We start from the raw sequence: 26,260 nt of genomic DNA on the forward strand, positions 1-26,260 counted from the left end.
AAAATGGAGTCTCAGTCCCTTTTAGCAAAAATTGCGCTTCAACAATAATCACAATAATTCACAATATTTGTGGTTTTTAATCAGTGTTGCTGTCGTTATTGTCCGAGTATTGACCAAAAACAATGTAGAAATAACTCGGAAATACTGTGAAGTTGACGTTGTGTGCCAGTGCAGGCGTCAGCTTATTTGCGTAGACACGTCGGTCACTGACTTTTGGGAAAACGCTTTACCTTTCATGCGTTCGGTGGGAGTTTGGTCAAAGTACTTGTTTTGGATGCAGCAAAACGACACCAAGAAAGTATTCGATCGTGTCGCAGACGACACACACAGCTAGCAAGTAGCACACACGCTAGCGCGTCGCTCCCCGTCTCTCCTCACTGGAACAAAGAGTGAATGAATGACTGGGTTGAATGAATGGGTTCACTCATGCCGTTCATTCCGCTATGGAACCAACGTGCCCAGGTGTTGAGACAGATGCACAGAGTGAACTCTCTTGTCATCTAGCCTGTTTTGTAGCGAGCGAGAGGAAAACAAACAAACACGCACATGTCGATATATCGCGGACGGGAAAAATCATTGAGTTTGATTTTAGTTATGGTGCGGTTAATTGAGTTTTTGATTACCGTGGCAGACCTATCGTACGTAATAAAAGGGAAAATGTACCCAAAATGGACAGTATCGCTCATCCCTGCTGCCGACTGACAGAACAAGCGAAAAGAGACAGGATGTTACTTACTTAAACTGTCCTCGTCCTCGGTGCTGCTGGTCCCAGGGCTGATGCACTTGAAGGGAGCGATCAATGCCGACAGCATGCTGACTTTCTCTGGAGGAGACAGGAGACACGCAGAGTCAACACCAGTGATGGTTTGATAGTTCAGTCGATGAAAAGCCATGGTGGGCGTGGAATAAAGATGACGCGATGACACACCCAAGGCGTGGTTTTGGTCACAGACAAGGAAGGAAACCCCAGGCTTTGCCACACACCAACAGCCAGCCTTCACTTTTGCTGATAAACTTTGCTTCTTATTAGAGCTAACTTGCAGGCAGCTGCTCTCCCCTGTTTCCCCCCCAGGGACTCCGTGCTTTCCAGGTATGCGTGTTGTTTGCAGTTTGAAGGCCTATTAGAGCAAGCACTTAGTCTGGTGTTCTTCATGGAGTACTGAGCCGCATTGACAGACCAGTCTGGCTCCTTAATTACACTCCCTCTCTGTTTGGAGCATCAGCTAATCATCAATAAACCAGATCTGAAGGCAAGGGAAGGAGAGGAAGGCGTTGGAAGAGGAGGAGACAGGTAGGAAGATTGGAGGTGAGCCAAAGGTTGGCGCGCTGGACTACAACAAATAGCACAAGGTTGCGAATGAGATCGGCCCTCGGTGCTCTCTCGCTCTCCACGCATGTCAACACCACAAGGGAGGCTAAATGAGACCCTCAGACACGTTGATACGCTTTTACACTGAGCTTGGAACCACGCCGGTCCTTGTGGGCCAACGTCACAACGCAGCCATTTGTATTCTGACCTAATTATGCCCGAAAGCCCAACAGAAGCAGCAGTTTGTCCCCAAAATGGATCCACGGACTTCCATTATTTCAAATGTTTTCAAATCAGTCCATATGGTTTCTCAGGCCTTTGGGGTCCGATTACACAGAAACAGAGCATAGTTGGCCACATCACAGTTTAAGCAAAACAACGTGAAGTCAAGGGTTTACGAGATCATATTTGTACAATTCTTGGCTGACAAATGTTCCCATTTGGACAAAAAGTATTGCCTGGCAGTCAAGCATACATTAGATGTTCTATATCTGCTTCTGCCAAGTCCAAAGTTTAGTACGAACAATCTCACAGCAGCCGTCACATGAACACAATGTCTGATGCTTAAAAAAAATAAAATAAAAATTCCCACCTTAACACATCAACAGCAGTGCTCCATCCCCACATATGTATCTCCAACACATCCGTCCTTCCTCATTCTCCACCACACGACTGCGAGGTGCATTCACAGACACTCCCGACAGCCACACAACAAACGGAAGCCATAGCAGGCCACCGGGACATCAGGGAGTAACAACTTACCACCAAAAGTTCATTCAAGAAAATCTATTTTCCACCTAAAAAAAGAGTAATAGCTAATTTCATTGGGTAGGATCTCGTAGTTTTACAATTACTGTACTGCATTTGACTGTTCTAAATGCACTCGTCCCTCGTTTATAGCGGTTAATTGGTTCCAGGCCCGACTGCATTAAATGAATTTCTGCAATCAATGTTAATAAATAAAATATTTTCGTAGTTAGAACATAGAAAAGCTGCTTATGAATTCCTAATTACGGGTTTTAACGTTATCAGAGCCCTGTAGACATGAAACAACACCCCTATAGTCACCTTTACACTCCTATGATTCTTTGTTTGCACCACATTGCAACTCTTATGCTGCAGGGACTCGAGACGAACCAACTAGCACGACTAGTTAGATGCAGGACTCACCGCAGCATTCACCCAACTACTGTCATCCAACCCACAACGTAATGACACCACATGGGATTTGTCAAACATTTTGCCTGCAACAAGTTTGACAGATGCATAATCCTCTTCAGGGTATGCATTTGTTCAGGATTCGTGTGTGCTTTCTTTCAGTCGAAGCAAATAAACACTCAAGCAGGACCTTGACTCATCCACCTCCACACCATTTGTCCCTCTTGTTGTCTACAATAATTACTGCATCTGCTAAAGGTTATTGTTCAGTGGAACACAGTCCCCAAAGCCCTTTCCACATCACAAGAACAAATAGCCCTTGGAGAGCTTTGCTAGGAGTTCTAGGAGTCCTACACTCTATTGGATCTTTCTGCTTTTTTTGCAAAGTGACACATTTGAGCTTCAACACATTCAACATGAAGCCACAGAAGGTCAGCTCTGCTCTGCAAGACAACTGGTGCCGAGTACACTATTATAATCACATTATTATAATAACATTCAGAAATGAATGAATGAATAAATGACGGCTGGTTGATAACATTAATCCAAGCATATATTAATACAAGTGACATGTAGTATTGCTGCTGGCGCATGAGGGGGTCAGGAGAGGTGAGGAGAAGAGGAACCTTCAGCTGGAAAGCAAGACTGAAGGAAGGAAACCGAGACAGTAGAGACAGCCTCTGCCCAGCCGTCCGACTTTGTGTGCCACACTGGCGGCAGAGACTGTCAAGCCAGAATCGGACTGCTGAGCCACAGCAGACGCTGCTCTCAACGAGTCTCATTATTGACCAACCGGGGCGCTACCGTTGTCTCTCGAGACAGAAGGATGCCACAACACTGCATGAGGTCATGAAGTCAGCCATGGCATGTCCCACATGGTAGAGGGGAAAAAATGTCCCATTCTGTGTGAAAGTAGTCCGTTTTTGGCGTCTTAAGCTAGGAAGAAATAAATCGAGGCTAACTGCTTAGCTCGCTTGCTTGCTATCGAGTGACCATCACGAGTCATTCACTGCATTGTAAACAAAGAATAATAGGAGTGTAAAGGTGACTATAGGGGTGTTATTTCATGTCTACAGGGCTCTAATAATTAAAAAGCGCATTTAGAAAGCCATGAACAGTTTCTCTATGCTCAACTGCAAAAATATCCACTTTATTAACATTGAATCCCATATCGCAGAAATGAAAGCAATTAACCGCCATTAACGAGGACGACTGTATTTATAATTTTATCTTGTAGCCCCGTTCCCCAACTCTACTCAACAATGGTGGCTTCCATCTTCTCCACTCGTCTTTGTTTGTTTACGTATTTCACCGGGAAGGCGAAGTGTTCCCAAACGAGAGACTTGTAATGTTGGAAGAGGCTTTCTAAGCTCCGGATCCTCCTTGGCACTATCACCAGCCAAAGGCTGGGCTGCTCTGTACCCTGACCCCTAACTCCTAACCCCCAACCCTAAATAAGCTTGCAGAGCGCCATTCTGGGCAGTTACTCTTCCTGTCACTCCCTGCAGAGAGATTAAGACTAAATGTAGCATGATACCCCTACATATGAATTAGTCATACCCTCCTAACTGAAGACCAAAAAGGAGGGCGTACATAAGGACTGATCTTCACAACCTTTCCTAAAGTCACAGCAGAGAAGAGCAGGGAGTTCATGAGGGGACTGAAGTGGACACAGTTACCTCGCGTGCCCTTCACGCTATCTCTCATCCATCCCGTCTCATTCATCAGTGGATGAGTGAAGGAGACAATGCGTGCCAATAAAGTCTCAGCTCACTGCGTCCATCCCTCGCCACGCAGACGGATGAGGTGACGCTCATTTGTTTCCACCACGCAAAGTCGGGTAAGCGGAGGACAGCCTTGGCAGACGGACAACACTCGTGATGTGTGTCCATTCACAATGTGAGCCTCTCCTTGCCTCCTCCTGTATCAGTGGTGAGGAGAGGGTAATGAGCCCAATCACATTTCCCCATGGCTCAGCATAGCGAATGGGTCAGATGAGTGAAGGCAGACACTATTGAAACAGGCTCTGGGGGAAATCATTGACTGCCCCCCCCCCCCTCTCTCTTTCTCCGCTCACTTCTCCTTAATGTCTTTCTGCAAGCCTCCCATTGAAAGCCACTGAGCCACTAAATGAGAGGCTGCTTTGTTTTCCCCCAGCACTTAAAACCAGATTCTGTCACATCTCTAATCTGGTTCTTTTGGAACCGAAAAGAATGAAAAAAAAGCGTTGTTGAGTGTCTTTCTTGTGTACATTTATCACCACAGGAGGTCCCAAACTTGCTGCAACGACTGCCTTGCCGGGATTTATGAGTATATCGGTACATCACCAAGCACACGTGCGCTCCTCATGAGCATTAATAACAATTTTTTGCGCTGCAGGAGTAGCCAAAAATATGAAAATATGAATTGCCTTTAAGCACACCATCAAGGGCTTGCGGTTGGCAGGTGTTGCTTCTCATTTAATCACGTAAAAAAAGCCCGCATGAAACCCTGTGAGGCTGTGCAAGATTGAACGTGCGTGAAATTCTTCCTTTTTCATAGTTTCTCAAATAATAATTCAAAAGGCACATTTCATGGACCAATAAAATAATCACACGTACAACTAGAAGTATAAAGTACCCTATCAGCACCAGAGCTGTCAAATCATTCCAAATTTTAAATCAGATTCAAAGTGATTAATCATGATTAATCACCATTTGCAGCTATGTCTGAAATACGGCCATTTTTACCTCCGCCAAGCGCAGCACAAAGCGCGAGCGCAGCGCGGAGGTTATGTTTTTGCTGGCATTCATGTTTCATGCTTGTTTGCGTTCAAAATAACTTGAAAAGTTCTGAATGAATTTGGATGAAATTTTCAGGCATTGTCGGAAATGGGATATGGAAGAACAGATTCCATTTTGGGGGTGATCTGGGTCACCGTCTGGATCCAGGAATTCTTTCAAGGATTCTTTAACATTGTGAGATAGGACCGTTTTCGGCATATAACTCCACAAAAAGTGGAAAGAAAACACAGGACGAGTTTCCAACAGCTTCTGCAAAATATCAAAGACTGACCCACAAAATGTAAGTGAATCTTTTGCTGCGAATCACAGCATGGAGGCAACCACGGCTCTCCGAGCGCTTCTCTAGTTACCGTATTTTACTGACAGAAAGATAAGACACGTCACAGTGATCTTGGAGTGGAACATTTCAATCCAGATAAAAGATGTCACACGTCTGAAAATGTATTTACCTAACACCAGTTTCTTTCAGAGCAGCACAACATTTGAATCCCACCTTAACCGCGTCGTTATGAGCCAAGGACTCCACTAACTCGGGTGGAATTCACATGTTTGCAGTGGATTTTATGGCACTTCTGAGCGTACTTCAATGCAGCAAACTCAACTTCCCAGTGAGGGAGTGATAAGAATATCCACTGTTTTTCTTTCTGTTTCTGTTTATTTAGACCACACAAACACGTGCCATAAAGACATTGTTGTTATGTTCCAAGTGTCCCTGAATGCATCTCGCAGTCGTGACAATGAGGAAGTGTGGTTCCGAGGAGGACTAGAGACGTGTTTGTGAGTTGGAGATACACATGAGGTGTTGGACTTGCATTGCTGTTGATGTCTTCAGGTCAGAAGAAAGTTAGAAAAAGAGCGTCAGACTCCGTAGGAGCCACATGACGCCGCCGTCTGTCGTCATAACAGAGAGGCGTGCCTCGCCATGATGTGTGTGTGTTAATTATGTAAACAAAAATGTAATGCATGAAATAAATGAGTTCCCACTGTGAAGGAGCTATTTTTGGAAGCCTAGTTAGCACAAATAGACATTATGTGTAATACCCATTATAACACAGTACACCTGCAGTACATCTGTGGTACACCTGCAGTACACCTACGGTACACCTGCAGTACACCTGCGGTACACCTGTGGTACACCTGCGGTACACCTGCGGTACACCTGCGGTACACCTGCACGCTGAACTTTTGTTTCTGTTGCCATCATACTGCAGAGAAAACATCAACACAAACATTTCCCCCCCCACTTTAGAGTAAAAACAAGAGAATTTGAAGAGTATATAGTGAAATACTGTTTAACCAAGCAGATGTCACGTTTTACTCGTGTTTGTTGGTGCGTTACCTCTGGATGAGGCTGGTAGCTGGACTCAATACAGTCTTTTATTCACCAAAAAGGGACTCAAAGGCTAGCAAAGATGCTGGGAGGGTAAAGAAACAACCAAGACTGGCTATGGGGCACAGAAAGTAGGCTCATTGTGGAAAGCGGAGGACGAATCACCACAGGAGCAAGGAAACGCTCACCAGGAAGCAAAGAGCATAAAGCAGGCACAGGAAGTAGATGAAACGCATCACGCCGACACGCAAAACACAATAACATGGCTAGCAAGACAAATGACCCAGCTAAAACAGTGTGCTGATTACAAAGAAGAAACAGCTTCAAGACAAACGTAAAGCTGCAGCCAACACAGGAAACAGAAATACAAAATAAAGGTCAAACAGGAACTAATGATGCAAACACCGTCACACAGAGCATGAGAGCAGAAGGCTAAAAAAGCGACTGCCTTGGTCACATGCTCAGCAGAGCGGAGAACGTCCTCTACGTACGTTTACAATCAGCACAGACCAGAAGTGAAAACGCTGCTAGCATGCGCTGCTAGCATGCGCTGTTAGCATGCGCACAGAGCCCACAGACACACAGTTGGAGATCTCAAGCACTGCTAGGCATCTCATATTGTGTGCTTTTGTGGCCGCATGTGAGGTTCACTGAACTTTCACTTGTGTTTCTTTGACTTTGGACGCTCACAGGAACCCCCTCCTTGTACGGACTCACCTTCCACCCCACGCTCGGCTTCAACACACAGTTAGCTTCAAGTAACATCGGGATGGTAAAAGCTTTTTAATGTCTGGCGCTTGAAACAACCACAGCGTATGAACCTTTCACACCGTGTTTCTTTCATGTTGGCTTTTGGATGAGTGGACCACAAAAGCTTTTAGGATCTCCGCTATGCCGCATCACCGTGCGGGATGGAGGCCGATACTGGCAGGTGGATCGCCAAAAAGAAAGTGTGATCATAAGATATGTAAGTCATAACGACCGCCTCCATTGGCGCCGGCAGTGAAGCGCCAAGCGGCATCGCTTCCTCGACAAAGTTCAACACAAAGTGTGATCTCCTGATAAGTGGCAGACATCATGCACGCTCCGCTTCTTGCTTAAGGGAATATTCATGCAGGCTGCCATCCATGAGAATGACTCATTTAAAGGCAGCGGAAGGAAGTGAGGAACTTGGATGAGGCTTGTCGCCTCGCTCGTTTGATAACAAGCAATCCAGCGTATTTACAAGGCGGCGTGAGGAAGATAAGTCTGCGGCGTAATGACACTAAGCAGGTCAGGGATGTCTGTGCCTCGCTTTGTGTTCTTGTTGCTCATCTCCATCCTGCTGTCATCACACCACCAACGTGCACGCCTTTGTCATCTACCACAGCGCACGTACAGCAACCCCTGCCACGCGTAGGACTAGCGATGCTGCCTGCTGGGCGTCCATAAATGATTGGACATGGATGAAGGTAGTCAATCGAATAAAACGAAACACATCAAATAAATACAATCCAACATGCAAATAAAAAGAATAATACAATAATAAAAACATGTATGAAATAAATCCAACATAGAAATAAAGAACAATCATATCAATAATCAAACATATGAAATAAATACAACATAGAAATAAAAACAATCATATCAATCATCAATCATTTCATATCAAGCCACAACGTGATCAACACGCGTGGGGGAGGGGGGTGTACTCATGGTGTGACATGGTGTGGGAAACACTGTAATCTGATTACTCTATTACCGGCTCTTTTCTAACTTGATTGTGACCCCAAGACGTCCACAGCAGCGCTCCTTCCAACATCTTCAACCTGCAGCCTTCCTTCTCCACCAATCACACGCACGGTGCATTCATGGGCATGGGAACTCTGAACACTTCCGTTGTGCACTCATATGCTAAACGCTCAGCGGCACACGCCACCTGTGAAGTAACTAGTAACTGTAACTATGAGGAGTTGTGTTGATTTCGATGGTGCACGTTGGCAGCTGGCATTAATAACTGGCAGGAGGAAGGATGGCATGAATTATGCCACATGTCCGCATTGTGCTCATGCATGAGAATGTCTTCTGTGTCTTTCATGGTTTCTCTGCCCATAAGTTCACCAACTTTGATGCCCTCCTTCCCGTCGTACCAAGCAGACATGGCGCCCATGCGATCACGTTTTATTCCGTCCCTGATGCAAATTGCTGCTCCTGGGTTTTGGGCAAAGCACAGATGGGACGTGGACACTTTTTCACCGGGATGTTCCATATCGCAGAGCCCAACACATCTGGTCGGCAGCGAGAAGCATCTTTGCACTAATTTGTTTGTCACGATGTGTTGGAGGGACGATCTGTCATCCTGCCATGCTTTGGTGGCGGCATGATGTTGGAAGAACGTGGCTAGTCACCAGTTTCTGGCAGGCTGGGCTGCTTGGACCGCTTGGGACCCGCACGAGCCATCCCGCTGTTGGGATGATGGGGGCGGGGGGCTGATGATGATGGGAAAAATAGAAAAGAGCATCGAGAGACCATTTCATGTCACAATAATTCACAGACTTCATCTTTGTTCATCAAGTGTGAGGTGGCGGAACGTAGGAGTGATGTGATGGAGGTCCATCACACCACACAACGCACGACGCCAGTCTGGTCTTTTGCTACTCGGCAGGTGAGGTATTTATCATGGTTAGCAAATGCTTTCGTTATGGGAACTTCCGGGTTAATAAGCCAACATTTGCATGCAGGCTGCTGACTTCCCTTCGTCCTTATCAGATATTCTGAGACTTTCTCTTGGACTTTTCCCAGTCTCATGAAGAAAGGTTCTTCCCCGGGGTTCTGCCATTCTAGTGCAGGCCAATCCAAAGACCGTCAGCACCAACCATCACAATCAGGACGTGAATTGGGCAGCAATTCTTCAGAGGTTTAGGTGGCTGAACGTATATATTAGAATTATTAGAATTATTGTACAGTTATGACCCCACGCAAAGAAGGGAAATCCTGAATTTTGCAAGTAATTCTTTTTTTGAAAAATCACTGAAAATGTTCACCCGAAAATGAATAGTTCCAATAAAGCCAATCAGACTGAGTGTATGTAAACCTACGACCAGAATATATACTGCACATATACGGCATACTGTGCATACTGTATGTAGTGGAATCACGCATGTACTCTATGTACTGCATATGTACGCATATGATATTTACAGTATTACTGTGCATACTGTACATACTGTATGTACATGTACTGCATATGTTCGCATATCATATTTACAGTATTACTGTGCATACTGTACATACTGTATGTACATGTACTGCATATGTATGCATATCATATTTACAGTATTACTGTGCATACTGTACATACTGTATGTACATGTACTGCATATGTTCGCATATCATATTTACAGTATTACTGTGTATTTCCTGAAAGTGAGAGTGGAAATCACTGCTTTTGTGTGGAACATTAATGACTTTCTGCACGTACAAAAGACTATTTTTCAAGTGTAAGAACCCCCCCACCCCCCACCCCCCACTTATCTGTTGACAAGCACTTTGCTGGACTACTTAAGAAGAAATGAATATTGCAGGGGAGGGATGTTGCTATGGTAATAGAAGCTGCAAAAGAACTTTACATCACTCAACACCTCCGCTGATAAACTTAAGCTTTATTTCCATCCACACGTTACAAGCATGCTTTAGCCCATATTTGCCAATATTTAGGAATATACACATTTAAAGTATACAAGAAATGTAGTCATTTGCCAGGGGTGTCCAAATGTTTTTCCAGTGAGGGCCACATGGTGAAAAATCAAAGCATGACAACTTTCATATTTTGTAAAGCAACACATGTAGATATGCTAACATGTAGATATGCTAACACGTCTTTAGATTTCACATGTAGATATGCTAACAAGTTTTATAGATTCCACATGTAGGTATGCTAACATGTAGATATGCTAACACGTCTTTAGATTTCACATGTAGATATGCTCACAAGTTGTATAGATTCCACATGTAGATATGCTAACATGTAGATATGCTAACACATCTTTAGATTTCACATGTAGATATGCTCACAAGTTGTATAGATTTCACATGTAGCTATGCTAACATGAAGATATGCTAGCAAGTTGTATAGATTTCACATGTAGCTATGCTAACATGTAGATATGCTAGCAAGTTCTATAGATTTCACATGTAGCTATGCTAACATGTAGATATGCTAGCAAGTTCTATAGATTTCACATGTAGCTATGCTAACAAGTTGTATAGATTCCACATGTAGGTATGCTAACATGTAGATATGCTAGCAAGTTCTATAGATTTCACATGTAGATATGCTCACAAGTTGTATAGATTCCACATGTAGATATGCTAACATGTAGATATGCTAGCAAGTTCTATGCCCGCTTTGACACCCAAACTCCTGATGAGCAGAGAGGGTGGCTGAACCTGGGGAGCACACAGGACTTACCTCTCATGGTGACATCAGCTGATGTGCGCAGGGTTCTGAACAAAACAAACCCACGAAAAGCAGCAGGGCCAGACAACATCTCAGGACGTGCACTTCGGGTTTGCTCATCAGAGCTAGCTGATGTGCTTGCTGACATATTTAACCTGTCGCTCGCACAAGCATCTGTACCGACCTGGTGTCGTGATAACAATCTCCTTCTCAATACAGATAAGACTAAAGAGATGATCATCGACCCAAGAACAAGGGAAAAGGAGCCGCATAGACCCCTGTTTATTGATGAGACTGAGGTGGAGAGGGTGAAAACCTTCAAGTTCCTTGGCACACACATCAGCGAGGACCTCACCTGGTCTCACAACACCCAACAAATTCTGAAGAAGTCCCAAAGGAGACTGTACTTCCTGAGAAGACTGAGGAAATTTGGCATGTCCACCACAATCCTGAGTTGCTTCTACAGATGCACTATGGAAAGTGTCCTTACCGCCTCCATCACTGTTTGGTACGGTAACTGTACAACACGTGATAGGAAGGCACTCCAGCGGGTGATCAAGACCTCACAGAACATTGTTGGGGCAGCCCTCCCCTCACTGCAAGACATTTATACATCTAGAGTCCTACGCAGAACACACAACCTCATCAAGGACAGCACACATCCACAACACTCATTATTCACACTCCTACCGTCAGGCAGACGCTACAGGAGTTTGAAGTCCAGGACCACAAGGCTGGCAAACAGCTTTTACCCACAGGCCATCAGGCTCCTCAACGAAGCACTCGCACACGCCGCACGCAACACACGCACACACTCATAGCACTTTATTTATTTATTTATTTATTTATTTATTTGTATTATTTGCTTGTATTAATGTCTCTTCTGTTGTTGTTGCTTAATTTATTGGTATATATGTTTATGTGTTTATGTTTCTTATGTTCTTATTCTTTCATTTGTTTTATTTCTTTTCTTGGGAGAATGAACAGAATAAGATTTTCATTGCATGGTATAACTGCTGTTTTACTATGCACATGACAATAAAACTCTCTTGTATCTTGTATCTTGTATGTAGCTATGCTAACATGTAGATATGCTAGCAAGTTCTATAGATTTCACATGTAGCTATGCTAACATGTAGATATGCTAGCAAGTTCCATAGATTTCACATGTAGCTATGCTAACATGTATTATAAAAATATTTTGACTTAAAAAATTGATTAAAAAAAATTCTTTTTTTTTTTTTGCTGTTTTCTTGTTAAAAATTTATTTTTTTAGAATGTGCTGCAGGCCAAAAAAAAAACAAACAGTCGCTGACCGCAATTGGCCCCCAGGCCGCACTTTGGACACCCTGTCATAAATATAAAGAAGCTGAACAAACACGAAGTCGCTGCTGAGTTCTCCAACTCCCTCCCTCACTTTGGCCACATCATTTCCATGTAGCATTCAAGGACGATTTAACTCATGGAAAAAACAGCGTTCACAAGCCAGGAATGAACCAATGAGCAGAGAGAGAGAGAGAAAGCCCAAAATGAAAAAAGTATATTTAGTTTTGAAATTGTCACCGCTTTCTGAGACGTAGCTTAAATAATGAAATGGTAGAATGGGAGCATTCAGACGTCCTAAAAGGTTTTCGCTGTATTTCTGTGACTTGGTGCCGCTGAGATGCAGGTGTGCCGTGTGCTACGTGGCAACCTTAATACTCGCTAAAAGTCTCCTATTTCTTTAATCTTTCATTCCCTTGTCACTTTATTTCACAGTATTTTTTCATACAGACATATTTTAGGGTATTTTTAACCAGTTCTGATGGCAACATAGACTCGGTATCAGGAGGGGGCCTTCCAACTGAATGTGGTGGAAAATTGGGTCACCATTTAAAGCCTTCAAGTAAAGCAGAACACGTCGTGCGTTAACCTTAACAACCTTTAGCAAACTATAAGGTTACGCACAAAAGCAGCAAAAAGCTACTTTAGTCATGTACGCGTGTCGTATGGAGGAACAGACAATCGTACTTGAAGGTAGTTGGCAAGCCAAAGTCTTTATTACGTAACTAACCTCATCACACTAATCACAGCAGAAGTGGGGGGGGGCAGGTCACTGTTGATGTACTACACTTCATACAACTTCATGGTACAAAAAGCCAACTATCCCTTTAAGTAGTTCCTTGTGCTCCCTGACTGTCGGGAATCTTCCTTCATGCTCCTTCAATAAGACAAGAAGAAGATCCCACATGACCCCACCATGTGACAAACGCCATCATGCCCTCAGCTGCACACCTGTCCCGTATTACGCCAGTCCCTTTCACGCAAACAAAGGAATCCCAACTCAGCAACATGGATGCCAGTCGGGCGTAAAGGCTGGGAAGTAACACGATGAGTCCGAAGGAGCAACCAAACGGCAGTTTCACCAAACATCAACCATCGCTGGAACAATAGCGACTATTATTGGAAGAGTGATTCATCAAAGGGGAAAGTCAAACTTAGAAAGCCGCCCCCTCCCGTGCCACCTTCCCACCACAGTGAATGGTGAGCAATCACGCTGCAGAGAGGTCATTATGCACACGCCCGCGTGCTTCAGTGGTTCAATGCCACCACCGGAGGCTTCATTTGGGCAGCATTCACAACTAACTGCTTTTCACCTTCAAGTGCGCGGCACACCTGACGTGAAGCCAGCGCCACTCCTGCTCCTTTCCACCTTCTCACGCTAAATGATGCACAAATGGGCCTCAAAGACATGTCAACGAATGCTCCATGGAGGCGATGTGGGGGGGTTTGGGGCTGACGGAACCTGCGTGAAACTATGCTCGTCTCAAAGGTTTGCGTGCTTTTTGCAGCTATTATTTTATAGGTTCACCCGCCCCCCGGCTTCTCCAAATGAAACAAACATAGCCACAAGCGTTTGGGCTGGTTTGTGCTGTTAAAATGCTTGTTTGTGCCGTCATCGACGTAGAGTTATTAAAAATGATATTTTTAAAAATGCTGAATTAGTATTTTCATGATGATGGAAAATTACGACTCTTTTTTCCATTTTTTGGTTTTCTTGTTTAAATGATTATCATTTTATTTTTACAAGGTGCTGAGGGCCAACAAATGTGGGCCGTAAATGGCCCCTGGGCTGCACTTTGGACTCACCTGACATAATGTGTGAGCTATTATTTTACATAATGTCAGCGTCAAGCATGCCTGATGTCTCGGAGGCCTTGAGTGGCATTAGAATAAGAAATCATAAAAATATTATATGATTTAGAACAAAGGTTCACTTAAAAGTGGGCATGTTTTGTTTTGCTCTCCATCTCCACCTGGCGATGCCAGCTTCCATTTCAGACCGATGGCTGCGTGTTGTCGTGTTTCATTGTCTGCTCAAACTGTGCCTTTGCCTCCATCCTGGTCACATGAGCCTGTAAGCCTCTCTACCTGGCCGCGTGTCGCCCTGCCTGTCAGAGCCACTATCTACCTATCAATCTGAGCGTGGCCACCTGCATGTGGCGATAAGGAGCCGTGGGTGTCTGTAGCCCTGACACCAGCTGATTTATGCCAGCCCCCTTCCCTTCAGGGGTTCCGCTGGTGAGAAAATCCCCCAGCAGCTCATGCCGTCTTTGTGCAAAACAAGCGTGTATCAGTTTGCATGCTTGTGTGTGTTGCAGCTGCATCATCTGTCAAAACACCTTTCAACCCCCCCTTGCCTGGCTGTGAAATTGTGCCACGTGATAATCACGTTTTATTTTACAGTATTGGTATATTTTTAAATGTGACAAATTAAGTAAAGTTGTCCCTCTTCTGCGGCGATGAATTGGTTCCAGACCGACGGCGGTAAGTTGGAGTCAATATTAATAAACGGAATATTTTCCTAGTTATGGCATAGAAAACCTGTTTATACGGGTTTTAACATGATTAGAGTCCTCCAGACATGAAATAACACCCCTATAGTCACTGCAGGGACATCACAGGCAGCTGCTGCTAATATAGCAAGCTAACTAGTTAGCCTCTCCAATTTACTTATTCTAAACTTATGAAAGTGTCTCAGATAGAGTGGGGAAGAAGGACACTTCCACACGGAATGAGAGGAGAACCTTTTTTTTCCACTTAATCTCAGCCATGGCACGTCCGAGTCAGCCATGGCATGTGGGCTGGGCTCTGCTGGTTCCGTAGCCAGTCTCCATGCAGTGTGAAAGGTCATGTGATCTAACGTCATGTGTCATAACATGACTGATGCCTGGTGACCACGATGCTACATAGAACTTGTCCTGCTATATTTTTGACAAAAACAGGGCATAGTCAACCACAAGACAGCCATTATTTATTCATTCATTAAAAAAAAAACGCAATGTAGTGAGGGACGACTGTAGCTGCATTTGACAGCAAAGTGACAATTTAGGCGTCCTGTGGCTCGTAGTAAATTCCACGGTTGGAAAAACAACATATCCCACAAGGCCGTGCCTGCGTGCCTAATAACACACATAGAGTAACCTACGGTGCTTTGCTAATAGAGGAACAAAGATGTATCTCCAACATAAGGTGCACTGTTATCCTCAAATTAATCACACAGTCATTGAAACGATTCCCTTGATTAAATATAATCATCTCTTTTAAAGCCCTCTATATCATCATTAGTTCTTTTCTGCTGGTGCTGGTGCCAAGTGACTGGGAAATGATACAGTCATAATGAAACATGAAGCCTGCGCGCTTTTGGCTTCAGTGCAACTCTGATAGAATGTTAGTGTATGTTCAATACACCCAGAGCCTGTTTGCTGAGATAATTAAATTCTCAAAGGATGCAAGGAGATGCAGCACGTAAATTAATTTGAGTTGCAGGATTTCTCCCGCTATTCACTTCCAGAACAAATACATGGAATGTTTTTGAAATGAATTACTCTTCCAGGGTGCTCTTTAAGCACATCACTTCAACGATGACTTTGAAATGTACACATTTGATGTGTTAATGATGACAAAGGCAATTATCCCTCCCCACCAAGCAGGAGACTAAGGCAGCATGTAGCGTGTGTAAAAGTATCGTGTATAGTATATAGTATATATAGTATACTGTATACTGTACGTACATACTCACATATACTGTCAAGTTCTTTGAATAAAATGAGATGCAACTGAATACAACTTGCATGCAAGGAGGCAAGTCAGTACCACCCCAACAGCTTTTAGAGAAAATGTCTGACTATTTCTGCAAAAATGGCAAAATAGAAGACAACACAAGCGAGCGGAGGGGTGATCTCATCCTCTTGTGACGGAGGGAGACGAAGGGCAGACTCACATGCCCAGACACCCGCAGCTATTTGAATCAGGTGCTAAGCATGTGCAGGACTTGAACACATCGTGTTCTGCTTCGGAGCCTGAAGACATCATGTGACAGAAAAGGAGAATAGAGCACATTGCATCCACTCTAAAGAATAGTTTTGTAAGTGCAAATAAAACACATGGAACCGTCTGTTTCATATAAAAGTGTTTTAAAAGACACAAAAGAAGCTTTCCTCGCCCAGTCTCCATCCCTGAGAGGGCTTCAAGTGGAGGTTCAGGTCCTGCCTTAGGCTCATTCAGTCCACTTTAAGACAAAAACATGCAAGCTTCACTCACTTGAAATGAAGCGCCGTGCCTCTGAATGTAGGCCAGGATTGCGGCAGATAAGACTGATAAGGTTTTGAGTCTCTGGGCGGTGCCAGTGCGGGTCTGGATGTGATAGCCTGGCTGTTAATCCATGTCAAGAACGGCAGAAAAAGGCCCATTTGACACGGGCTAACTTCCCTCTGTAATTAGAAAACCTCATTAAGTTCATTAAGTCATTCCGTGTGTTGGGGGATTTGTTTAACATGCACAGCAAATAGACTGGAGCCCCCGCCACCAGAATGGAGGAGAACTGAGACACATCAGACACCATTAGGCATTTAGGCTTTGGGGTTAATGAAATATTAATAAAGCGCTTGAACGTTTGTGATGGCAGCATGCTTTTGTGGGGACTAAATTCATGTTGGCAGCATTTGAACAGGGAAGGATATCCGTGTGACATCCCTGAATGGCCTTTTGTCTTTTCTATTTATTGGAGCCCTTGAGCGACACTGTAACAGATGACTCGATGCCGCGGCTAAAGGCCCTATTTTTTACCCCTCAACTTTGCCCAATGATTGTAATTTGGGTGTCAGTGAGGGGGGTGATTTATCATTGGCTGGATTACTTAGTGGGCTGAGAGCAGGGTGCTATTCATCTCTGCAGCAGACAACCTCCACCACACCAGCGCAGTCAAGTCCAAGAGGCAGTCACTCTCATGCTGGTAGGACCACCAAATGGGCCTGTACCGCCTCTGCCTTCTGGGGAGGGGTGAACAAACTCTCCGCACAAAAAAGTTTTCAGGTCAAAGTATTTTATGGTTTCAGCCTTTCATCCACACGGCAACGGCATTCTGGCTGACCTGGAAGGGTATTTTTGGAAAATGGAGCGGGAAAATCTGAAAACGCTGGCTTGTCATTTCCGTGTAGACAAGCAACCCGCTTCTTTTAGACAATGATGACGCACCGACCCCTGACCGTCACATGACCAGAAGTGAGCCAACATAATATGTGAATATTTGGACCGGCATGAGTTTTGTTGTCTTATTCTCCAAAAATGACTCGCAGAAGTAAATCCACTTTGTCGTAATTGAGGATGAGCTTAGGAAGGCGGGGGACATCAGACTTATGTGTCCGCCTGCGTGCACACGTAGGTGCGCCTGGTCTATTACATCCTTTCCACCCAGTCATCCCTTCCCGTCTGGATGCGACTATTTACTCATCCGGCACAGTGTCGACACGCATTTCTTTCAAAAATAAAATACCAAAATAAAAACCTCAGGAACGTTTCCGTGTGGACCTCGCCTGAGACAACCTGAGACGTTCCTGCTCCCCATCGTTGTGATTCTGGGAAGGGAAGAATGTTGACAATCAAATTTGCCTGTCCAAATGTTAAAGCATTCTACTGTTTAGCCGTAAAAATCGGAGGTCTTGCCCCTTTGTCTTGGTACGGTCCATCGCCTCTGTCTTTTGTGCGGTCCATGTGTTTGTTACATTGTCTATCTCTGACATAAACAGAGCGGTTGCCCTAAAATGGTGCGTGCGGCTCACGATGCATTACACAATCATGTGCAAGTATCACAAGATTTTATCTAGGGAACGCGATCCAAAATGGCGCCGTAGACAAACCAGACGATATTTTGGACGGTAAACAAGCGGACAAAATTTTAGCAAATATTTTGGATGTTAACTGAAAAACACACTAACCGGGGCGGATGTTAACCGAGGTAGAATAGTAATTGAAAGTGTGAAGAGTAAATTGGTCCAAATGCATTTGTACCTGTGGGAGCTACCGTGGCCGCCACAAAGTTTCATGGCTATTTAGCCTGCCAACTACAAAACAAACGTGCCGACCGACAAAACAGCAACCAACAAACGACACATAATTTGCTGTGCCAACTGCGCCGTTTCATATAATGTGCAAGAGTATTTCACTATCATCTACCCGCTCTGTATGGGGCGAACCCAACTCTCCCACTGTCATCCCCCCCCCCGCCCCGCCAGCCCTAAACACCAGCCTGCGTTGCTGATAACACAGAGGAGCCGCTTGCAGGTGAAAAACAAGGTGGACCCCCAGATACCGGGCCCCACGCAGCACGCTGCATTTACAATAAAAGCACTGTGGCATCAACATAAATCTACAGCATGTGCGTGTCAGGATATGCATGACTTAATGCCCCAGCATTATTCATTCTAGGGGACATGCATACACACAGCAAACACTTTTATTCAACGCTGTGTGGCGCTATGAGGTCCGGTACCGTGACAACCAAATGCCTCTGAGGGTTGTAATTCAACCCAAATCAGCCTTTTCGATATCAAAACTGAAAATGGAGTTCCAGCCACATCGAGATGTGGCCGGGTTCAATATAATGTGATAACATACAACGTGTATCATGATACATTCTTTGATCATGGAAGTATTTCAAAATGCTCCTTTGGCTGCGGACCTTCGTGGTGTCGTGATGCATCACTTCCAGTTCTCCGACGTGTCCGTCCGTAGTTGCTGATGTTTTATTCTCTTTCTAGACTTTGATCTAAGGGTAAGCGGCATGGAAAATAGATGGATGGATGGACTTTAATTTATTTGCTAATTTCCTGTTCGTGACTACTTACTGTCCACGTGCTTTCAGCTCGATGTACCGTCGTACTGGTTTGTGGGGGTTAACTGGTTCCAGACCCGATCACAGTAAGTGAATTTCTGCAAAGTTGGATTCAATATTAATTAACAGAATATTTTGGTAGTTAGACAATAAACTGTTTTATGACTTTCTAAATATGAGTTGTAACATTATTAGAGCCCTGTAGACATGAGGTAACACCCCTGTAGTCATTTCTGCACTCCTATTATTCTTTGTTTACATCACATTGCGCAGGCTACTACAGGGACATAGCAAGCTAGCGAGCTAACTACTGAGCCTCTCCAATTTACTTATTCTAAACTTAAAGTGTTTCAAACGGATTGGGGACAAAGGACAAAGAAGCCAAAAACATACCACTTCCGCACGGAATGAGAGGAGAACCTTTTTTCACTCGATTTCCGTGCCGGCCATGGCATGTGGGCTGGGCTCTGCTAGCTCAGCAGCCATGCATTCTCCTGCTGTGTGAAAGGTCATGTGATCTAACATCATGTGTCATAACATTACTGATGGCTGGTGACCACAATGCTACAAAGAACTTGTCCTTTGATATGTTTTGACTAATCATAGGCCATAGTCAGCCACCAAGCAGCCATCATTTATTCATTCATAATTTCTTGAAAACCACGATAATGGGAGGGGCGAGTGTAATTTGCAGCCAGCTTGCAGATTAGTCGACATAAAAGCATGAGGTGGCTCATGGATGGAGTATCTGTGCTGGTGGTATTGGACAATACTGTGAATTATGCTGGTATCGGAACCAATAGCCGACCAATACTGGATCGTCCCCATCCCTACAAAAAGCATGCAGCGGCGTCGTACACCGCATGAAGTGCTTGGTGACACTTTAGAGTCATGCCCCGTCACCAGAAATGCCACAGCATAATTAGCAGCCTTCACTGACGAGACAGCGACGCACAGATGGAGAAAAGCGAGATTAAAATCTAGTCTGCTGATTCTTGTGAGTTGTAGCAAAAGAAAAAGTAATTAAATCGTCCGAGGATGTCATTGGAAATGAGGATTCTATCGTGTGATGCCTGGAGCTTATCCTGTGTGTGTGTGTGTGTGTGTGTGTGTGTGTGTGTGTGTGTGTGTGTGTGTGTGTGTGTGTGTGTGTGTGTGTGTGTGTGTGTGTGTGTGTGTGTGTGTGTGTGTGTGTGTGTGTGTGTTGTGCATTTTCAGCAGGCACAGTCCGTGTCTCCTCATTAACCTTTGTGAAGATAAGCCTGTTTTAAGTCATGTTTGAACAGCGTGTGTGAAGTATCACCCGCTAATGCTAGTATGTGGCTAGCCAACCACCAAACCACCCCCCCATTCATTATTCCTCTTCCCTCACCTCTGCCAGATTAGCAGAATGAAATTTCTATTTTAATTACAGGACGGTAAATCTCCATGATTCGAGCACCTGAGCCACAACGCATCCCGGAACAAGCGCTCGGTGGCGGCGTGCTGCCGTGGGGCGCTAACAAGGTTAAAAGGTGCACGCTGTGTGTAATGGGAAGCAGGGGAACTCAGTGAGCAATCGTTAACACCGTATTAGGTACTCTGCCTCTTTGTCTCTTGCCATGTTCCTCTCGTATTTTCCCAGTGAAACGCTCGCAGCACCTTGTTAGAGGCAAGAAGCTAGAAGTAATGTAATTTGGCTAAGTGGCAAATGCGGAGGTGCCAGATGTGTCTTAGCGCTGGATGCTGTCGGCTGGCGTGGTGCAGCAGGCGCGGAGAGGCGAAGCTGTTACATTATCTGCTGCTCGCTGCCGTGCTGCACGCAGGATGTGATAATTGGCAGAGGTAATGTCCTTTTATGAGGGTCCTGCTTTTTTTTGTTGCTTCTTTTCAACCTTCTCAGCTGGCAAAAAACGTCTGTCGCATTAAGACGACCTGCCACTGTTTTTAGTCACTGGAAACTACGGGTGTCACAAGATCTCACGAGATTAAACGTGACAAGACCTCTTGTTCAGAAAAAAACTAACAGTCTTGCAATAATAAATAAATGAATTCATCAAACGTGGATAACCAATATGTTGCCATGTGCATGCGTGTCTGTTTTTTTCAGCACTTTCACCACAGAACAACGGCATGAACAGAGTGAGCCCCTTTGTCAGTCCTACAGTCTCTGTCTCTATGGGTGGAGGCGGGGACGCTGGTATACACACATAGTGCAGAACAGTGTACCCTCGTGAAAAGCAATGCAAGGTAGCGTCGTGAAATGACATGAGTAGATTGCAATAAAGTGTCATATATTTCTTCAGTGTACTTTTCTTTCAAGTAATAAATAAAACCCCGCCTCGTCTCGCCTCGTGAACCGAGTGTCTCATGACACCTTCGCTGGAAACATACATGGAATAAGAAGAAACATCATGAAAGCATGCAGGGCCCACCATCAGCCCTCAGTGACAAGCAGCAACCCAAATTGTGGAATTTTGGAACTCAAACGTGTCACACGTCCTACATTTGAAGGGACTTTTGGCAACAGTTACACGGCTGCCTCGTGGCATTCACAGACATCAGGTCATTACATTGTTTCCTCCCCCCAAGGAAAGACGCGTGACCCACTGAAAACAACCCAGCAAGTCACTTTTGGGTGACGACCCAGCAGTTGTAAAAGAAGAGCTTTGACGAGGCACCAAGTGTACCGATGGAGGGTTTGGTCATTGTGCTGGTTTGCACGAAATACTGAAATGTTTTACGTAAAACCAAATGAGTTCTTCCATATTAGGGTGAGAATAACAATCACAACAATTGATTCATGGATTGTGGAATGAATTGTTGACTGTGTGGAAGCAACAGAGGCCAAAATGAGTGCACTACCTGGCTGCAGCCAGCAGAGGCGCTGTTGATTCAGTCTCAGTGGGGGCGCATTCACACGTAAATAAAAAATACTTGTGTGGTTCGTGTTCCGTTGACTTTAATGCCGCATTAATTCACCATCCCGAACTGTAATGAGTCCTAACAACCTCATTGGTGAAAAGATCCGATGTGTGTATCTATGTTGAACTACCCTGTTTACACTTCTGGGCTTACAGTCAACTCGTACTTTATTTTTTCATGATTTCACTCAGCTTTCTGTTGGCTTTTGGTGGCACGTGGTGACATCATAGCCAGTGTAGGCGTGTCGGTGTGGTTCACACTTTCTGCACTCCTGAAAGACCGCCTGAAAGATGGGTCTGGATCTGTCAAGAGTTCACTAAACGAATCACAGGAGCAGAGGAAACCAGAACGCATCCTCAGTCTAAAGACCGCAATCAAAACACAAGATCAGAACAAAAAAAAGCCGATTTGTGATTTTCCCATCGTTGATCGAGGAAATGGAGTCAAAGGGAGTCGGAAGGACCTGGGGGCGGCCATCGTTGCGAGGCGGTGATGTCCAGAGCTGCACTGCCTTTTTCCACTTTGCATGAAAACACAATCCCAAGGCCACATTGTGTCGCATGGATGAGAAAACATGTTTGCTTATTCCAGCTGGGCGTGAAGTAGAAGATTAGGATGATTAACACCTTCACCAAACATTCACTGCAATGCAAAGCCAACTCTAATCACGTTTCTTTCAAAGCATCAGAATGTGTACACGCCCAACACCACAAAACACACGCATTAAAAAGCTGCCGAAATAAACTGTACAGCAACACTTGATATTCCTAAAAACAGTCTTCCAAAATGTAAATAAGCAATAAAAGCAAAGTAGACTTCCTAAGAGCAGTTAAGCTGAGGAATAATCAATGAAGTCTGGCAAAGCATTTCATCCAAAAAGCAACAACAAGCAAACAAGCTGAGAGCAAAGTTAATATTTTACATTTACACAATTTACACTCGAGTCCTTTGCAACAATCTCCTTGAATGGAATGTGCATCAAGACACCACAACCTTTATGAAAAGCGAGCGTCTTTGTCACGTTTGCTGTTGTGCTGATGAATGAAAGAGTATTTTCATGCAAACCACAAGTCTTCGCATGCCAGACACCATTTTATAGGACTCATCTTTGATGTTCAATGCAGTGTTAGTTGACATCATACTGAGGTGAAATAAGGACTGTTGGAATGTTGAGACAAACGACGTCCGTGTTCACGTCTTATCCCCACCTTTTGATATCCAAGGTGAGCGGTCGCCTATCGAGGGAATAATCACTGACTCGGCACGCGCTCCAAGTGAGGCTGAGCAACAGCGAAAGGCGCATATGCTCCCGTCTTTGTCACACACGCTGTAAGCTGCGGGCTGTGAATTAAACAGGAACAATGTCATGTAGTCCGTAATACAATTATGCGTGAGAGGACTACACGTAGGAATGGTGAAAGGGGTTTTGTGGCAGGATTTCATGACTATGAAAAGAGATTTTCTAATTAAGCGGCGGCACATAATAGACGTCTTTGGGTTCCGTTGTGAAACGGTGTGACGCGTAGATAACCATCTGAACATATACAGTACATACAGCACAAGACGCATGAAAGCTGCCACTACAAATCAGGGTCCTCACTTCCAGCATGTACTGAAAAGCTTCAAACCATTTAGACTTTTTAGATTCAGGCTTATTGTTCCTTCAAGGAAAAGTGCACTTTTTGGGGGGGAATGTTGCCCATCATCCACAATCCTTATGTGAGACATGAACACACGTCTTTGTCTTTTCTGTGCGTTCTAAAGATATAAAATCAGCAAAAAAGGGCAGCTAATGAATGCATGTGATGGGACGCACCTAATCCTCCTATTGGAGCACCTCCAAACAGCTCCAGCAAGGTTTTGTGTTTGCTATCCGTGCAGTGAGCCGTAGATAGTAGTGGTGTGGCGAGGTGTCACTACGCCAGTAATGTAGTTCTTGGGCAGAACAATGTTAATAACAATAATAATAACAATGTGGTCCACATGCAGCTCACATGTTGGAAATGGAGCCTTTTTGGTGCTTTTTGGAGTTTTATCAGAAGGCTTTCTAGGTGGAATAGGTGCGTCCCTTTACGTGCATTCTTTGCTGCCTCGTTTTAGCAGTTTTTATATCTTTAGAAGGCACAGAAAAGAGAAAGGCGTGTGTTCATGTCTCACATAAGGATTGTGGATGATGGGCAACATTCCCCAAAAAGTGCACTTTTGCTTAAAGTGATTGTGGTTATTCTGAAGCAAAGCATAGAAATGACGACTGTAGATATCAGCTGATACTGTGGTCATGCTTGTATTTGTCCAAAGAAATGCACCTTTACTTGCAGCAGGCGTTCCAATGAACAGGAACCTGAAGAAACATCATTTTTTCCATGACTGTCGATCTTCAATGAGCATCTTTGATATCATACTCCCCACGATGATATTCCTGCATATGCAGTATCATTCCTCTATCAGCCAAGGATTTTGAAATGTGTTGCTGTAAAAGGTGTGTCACGGCCCAAATTAAAAGGTGGCCTGGCGCTTCCAAATTTTTGTTACTACTACTGGTCGGCAAATGTTCAAAAAATTATGTACTGGTTTCACACTTCTGACACGGACTGGTGTTGTTTGGAGGCCTCATCTTGCGTCTTTACGTCTCTCCAGGCCCTAGCGACCTCAAGCCTCCCCCTTACTATCTCAGACTTCACCAACAACCCAGTCGTAATACACACTTTTAGAATATGGTCCCAACTTAGAAAGAATTTTGGCCTGAATAACCTTCTCCATATTGGTCCAATAACTAACAATCACCTCTTTCCCCCAGCTAAATCGGACTCAGTTTTTTTTCGCTGGCGGGAACAGGGTATTTGCAGCTTTAAAGACTTGTATATAAATAGTACCTTTGCGAGCTTTGAAGACTTATCAATTAAATTCAACCTCCCTAGATCCAGCCTATTTCGGTACTTCCAGATTCGCCACTTCCTTCAGTGTAGCGATCCAAATTTCCCATATGCATCGCCGGTATCTGCGCTAGACAAGCTTCTGGAAAGTAAACTCTAAACCCTAAAAAAATTATTTCAAGAGTTAAGGAGTGTATAGCCTCTCTTAAAGATATAACTGTTCAAAAAATAAGGACAGACTGGGAAAACGAGCTGGGAGTTATCTTGGAGGAGGATGTCTGGAACAACGCACTACAAAGAGTAAACGATAGCACTTCTTGTGCAAGGTTAAGTATAATACAATTTAAGGTTCTGCACCGCAGTCACTACTCAAAAGCGAGACTAGCAAAAATATACCCAAATATAAATGAAAGATGCAATAGATGCCACACGGCCCCTGCACATTTAACTCACATGTTTTGGTCCTGCCCATCTTTAACCCCCTACTGGTCCATGGTCTTCAAAACTCTGTCGGAGGCCCTACATACTGACTTTCAACCCTCTGCCACAGTGGCCATATTTGGCGTGGTAGACGAGAGTTGTCCTACAATTAGGAAAAGTCACAAAAACATAATCGCTTTTACAACACTACTCGCGCGCAGAAGGATATTACTCCATTGGAAATCAACCAAGCCACCAAAAGTGTCTCTATGGATGAGTGACCTAATACAGTATATGGAGTTGGAAAAAATAAAATACTCACTCCGGGGGTGTAGAGACAAATTTTTTTCTGTTTGGAACCCAGTACTGACATACTTGCGTAAGCTCCAAACTATCCCCACTTGACAGGATTGGATGGCCCATGTAATAAAGTGAAGTCAATTCATGTAATCAGTGAGGAGTGTGCAGCTTTATGGTATAGATACTATTGATATCTTTTATCCACATTTTTATCACTTACACGCATTCAGTCTGTCTCCATTTTTGTTGTTGTTGTTTTCTTTCTGGTTTTTTTTTTCTTTTTTTTCCTCTCGTTTCTTCTCTCAATGTATCTGAGATTCCCTGCTGTTTGCCTTTTGCTGGGAGGTGTCCCTTTTGTTCGTGGGTAGGGGGAGGGTATGACAGGCGCCCCGCCTGAGTGTTATATTGTTAAAAGAAAAAAACCTGAGCACTGTTCCAAAATGTCTTCCCTTGTCTGTATGTTTGTATGACTGCATGTAAGTTCATGTACATACATTGTCGGTGCTCAATAAAAAATTATATTAAAAAAAAAAAAAAAAAAAAAAAGGTGTGTCATGTTCACCCGCTGACTCTTCCATGCTGGGAATTCTGCC

The 26,260-nt window shown here is 44.2% G+C and overlaps 1 protein-coding gene across 2 annotated transcripts in view; it reads right to left on the reverse strand.

Moving 5' to 3' along the window:
* The window catches only part of adarb2 (adenosine deaminase RNA specific B2 (inactive)), a 240,929-nt gene that overhangs the window by 52,133 nt on the left and 162,536 nt on the right, over window positions 1-26,260 (reverse strand). For both annotated transcript variants that reach the window (XM_054765976.1, XM_054765975.1), the window contains exon 2: window positions 737-823. In XM_054765976.1, the coding sequence (XP_054621951.1) occupies window positions 737-812 (76 nt within the window). In that variant the 5' untranslated portion in view covers window positions 813-823. The remainder of the gene's footprint in view (window positions 1-736; window positions 824-26,260) is intronic.

This window comes from Dunckerocampus dactyliophorus, chromosome 21, assembly GCF_027744805.1.
Source record: "Dunckerocampus dactyliophorus isolate RoL2022-P2 chromosome 21, RoL_Ddac_1.1, whole genome shotgun sequence".
Lineage (NCBI taxonomy): Eukaryota > Metazoa > Chordata > Actinopteri > Syngnathiformes > Syngnathidae > Dunckerocampus > Dunckerocampus dactyliophorus.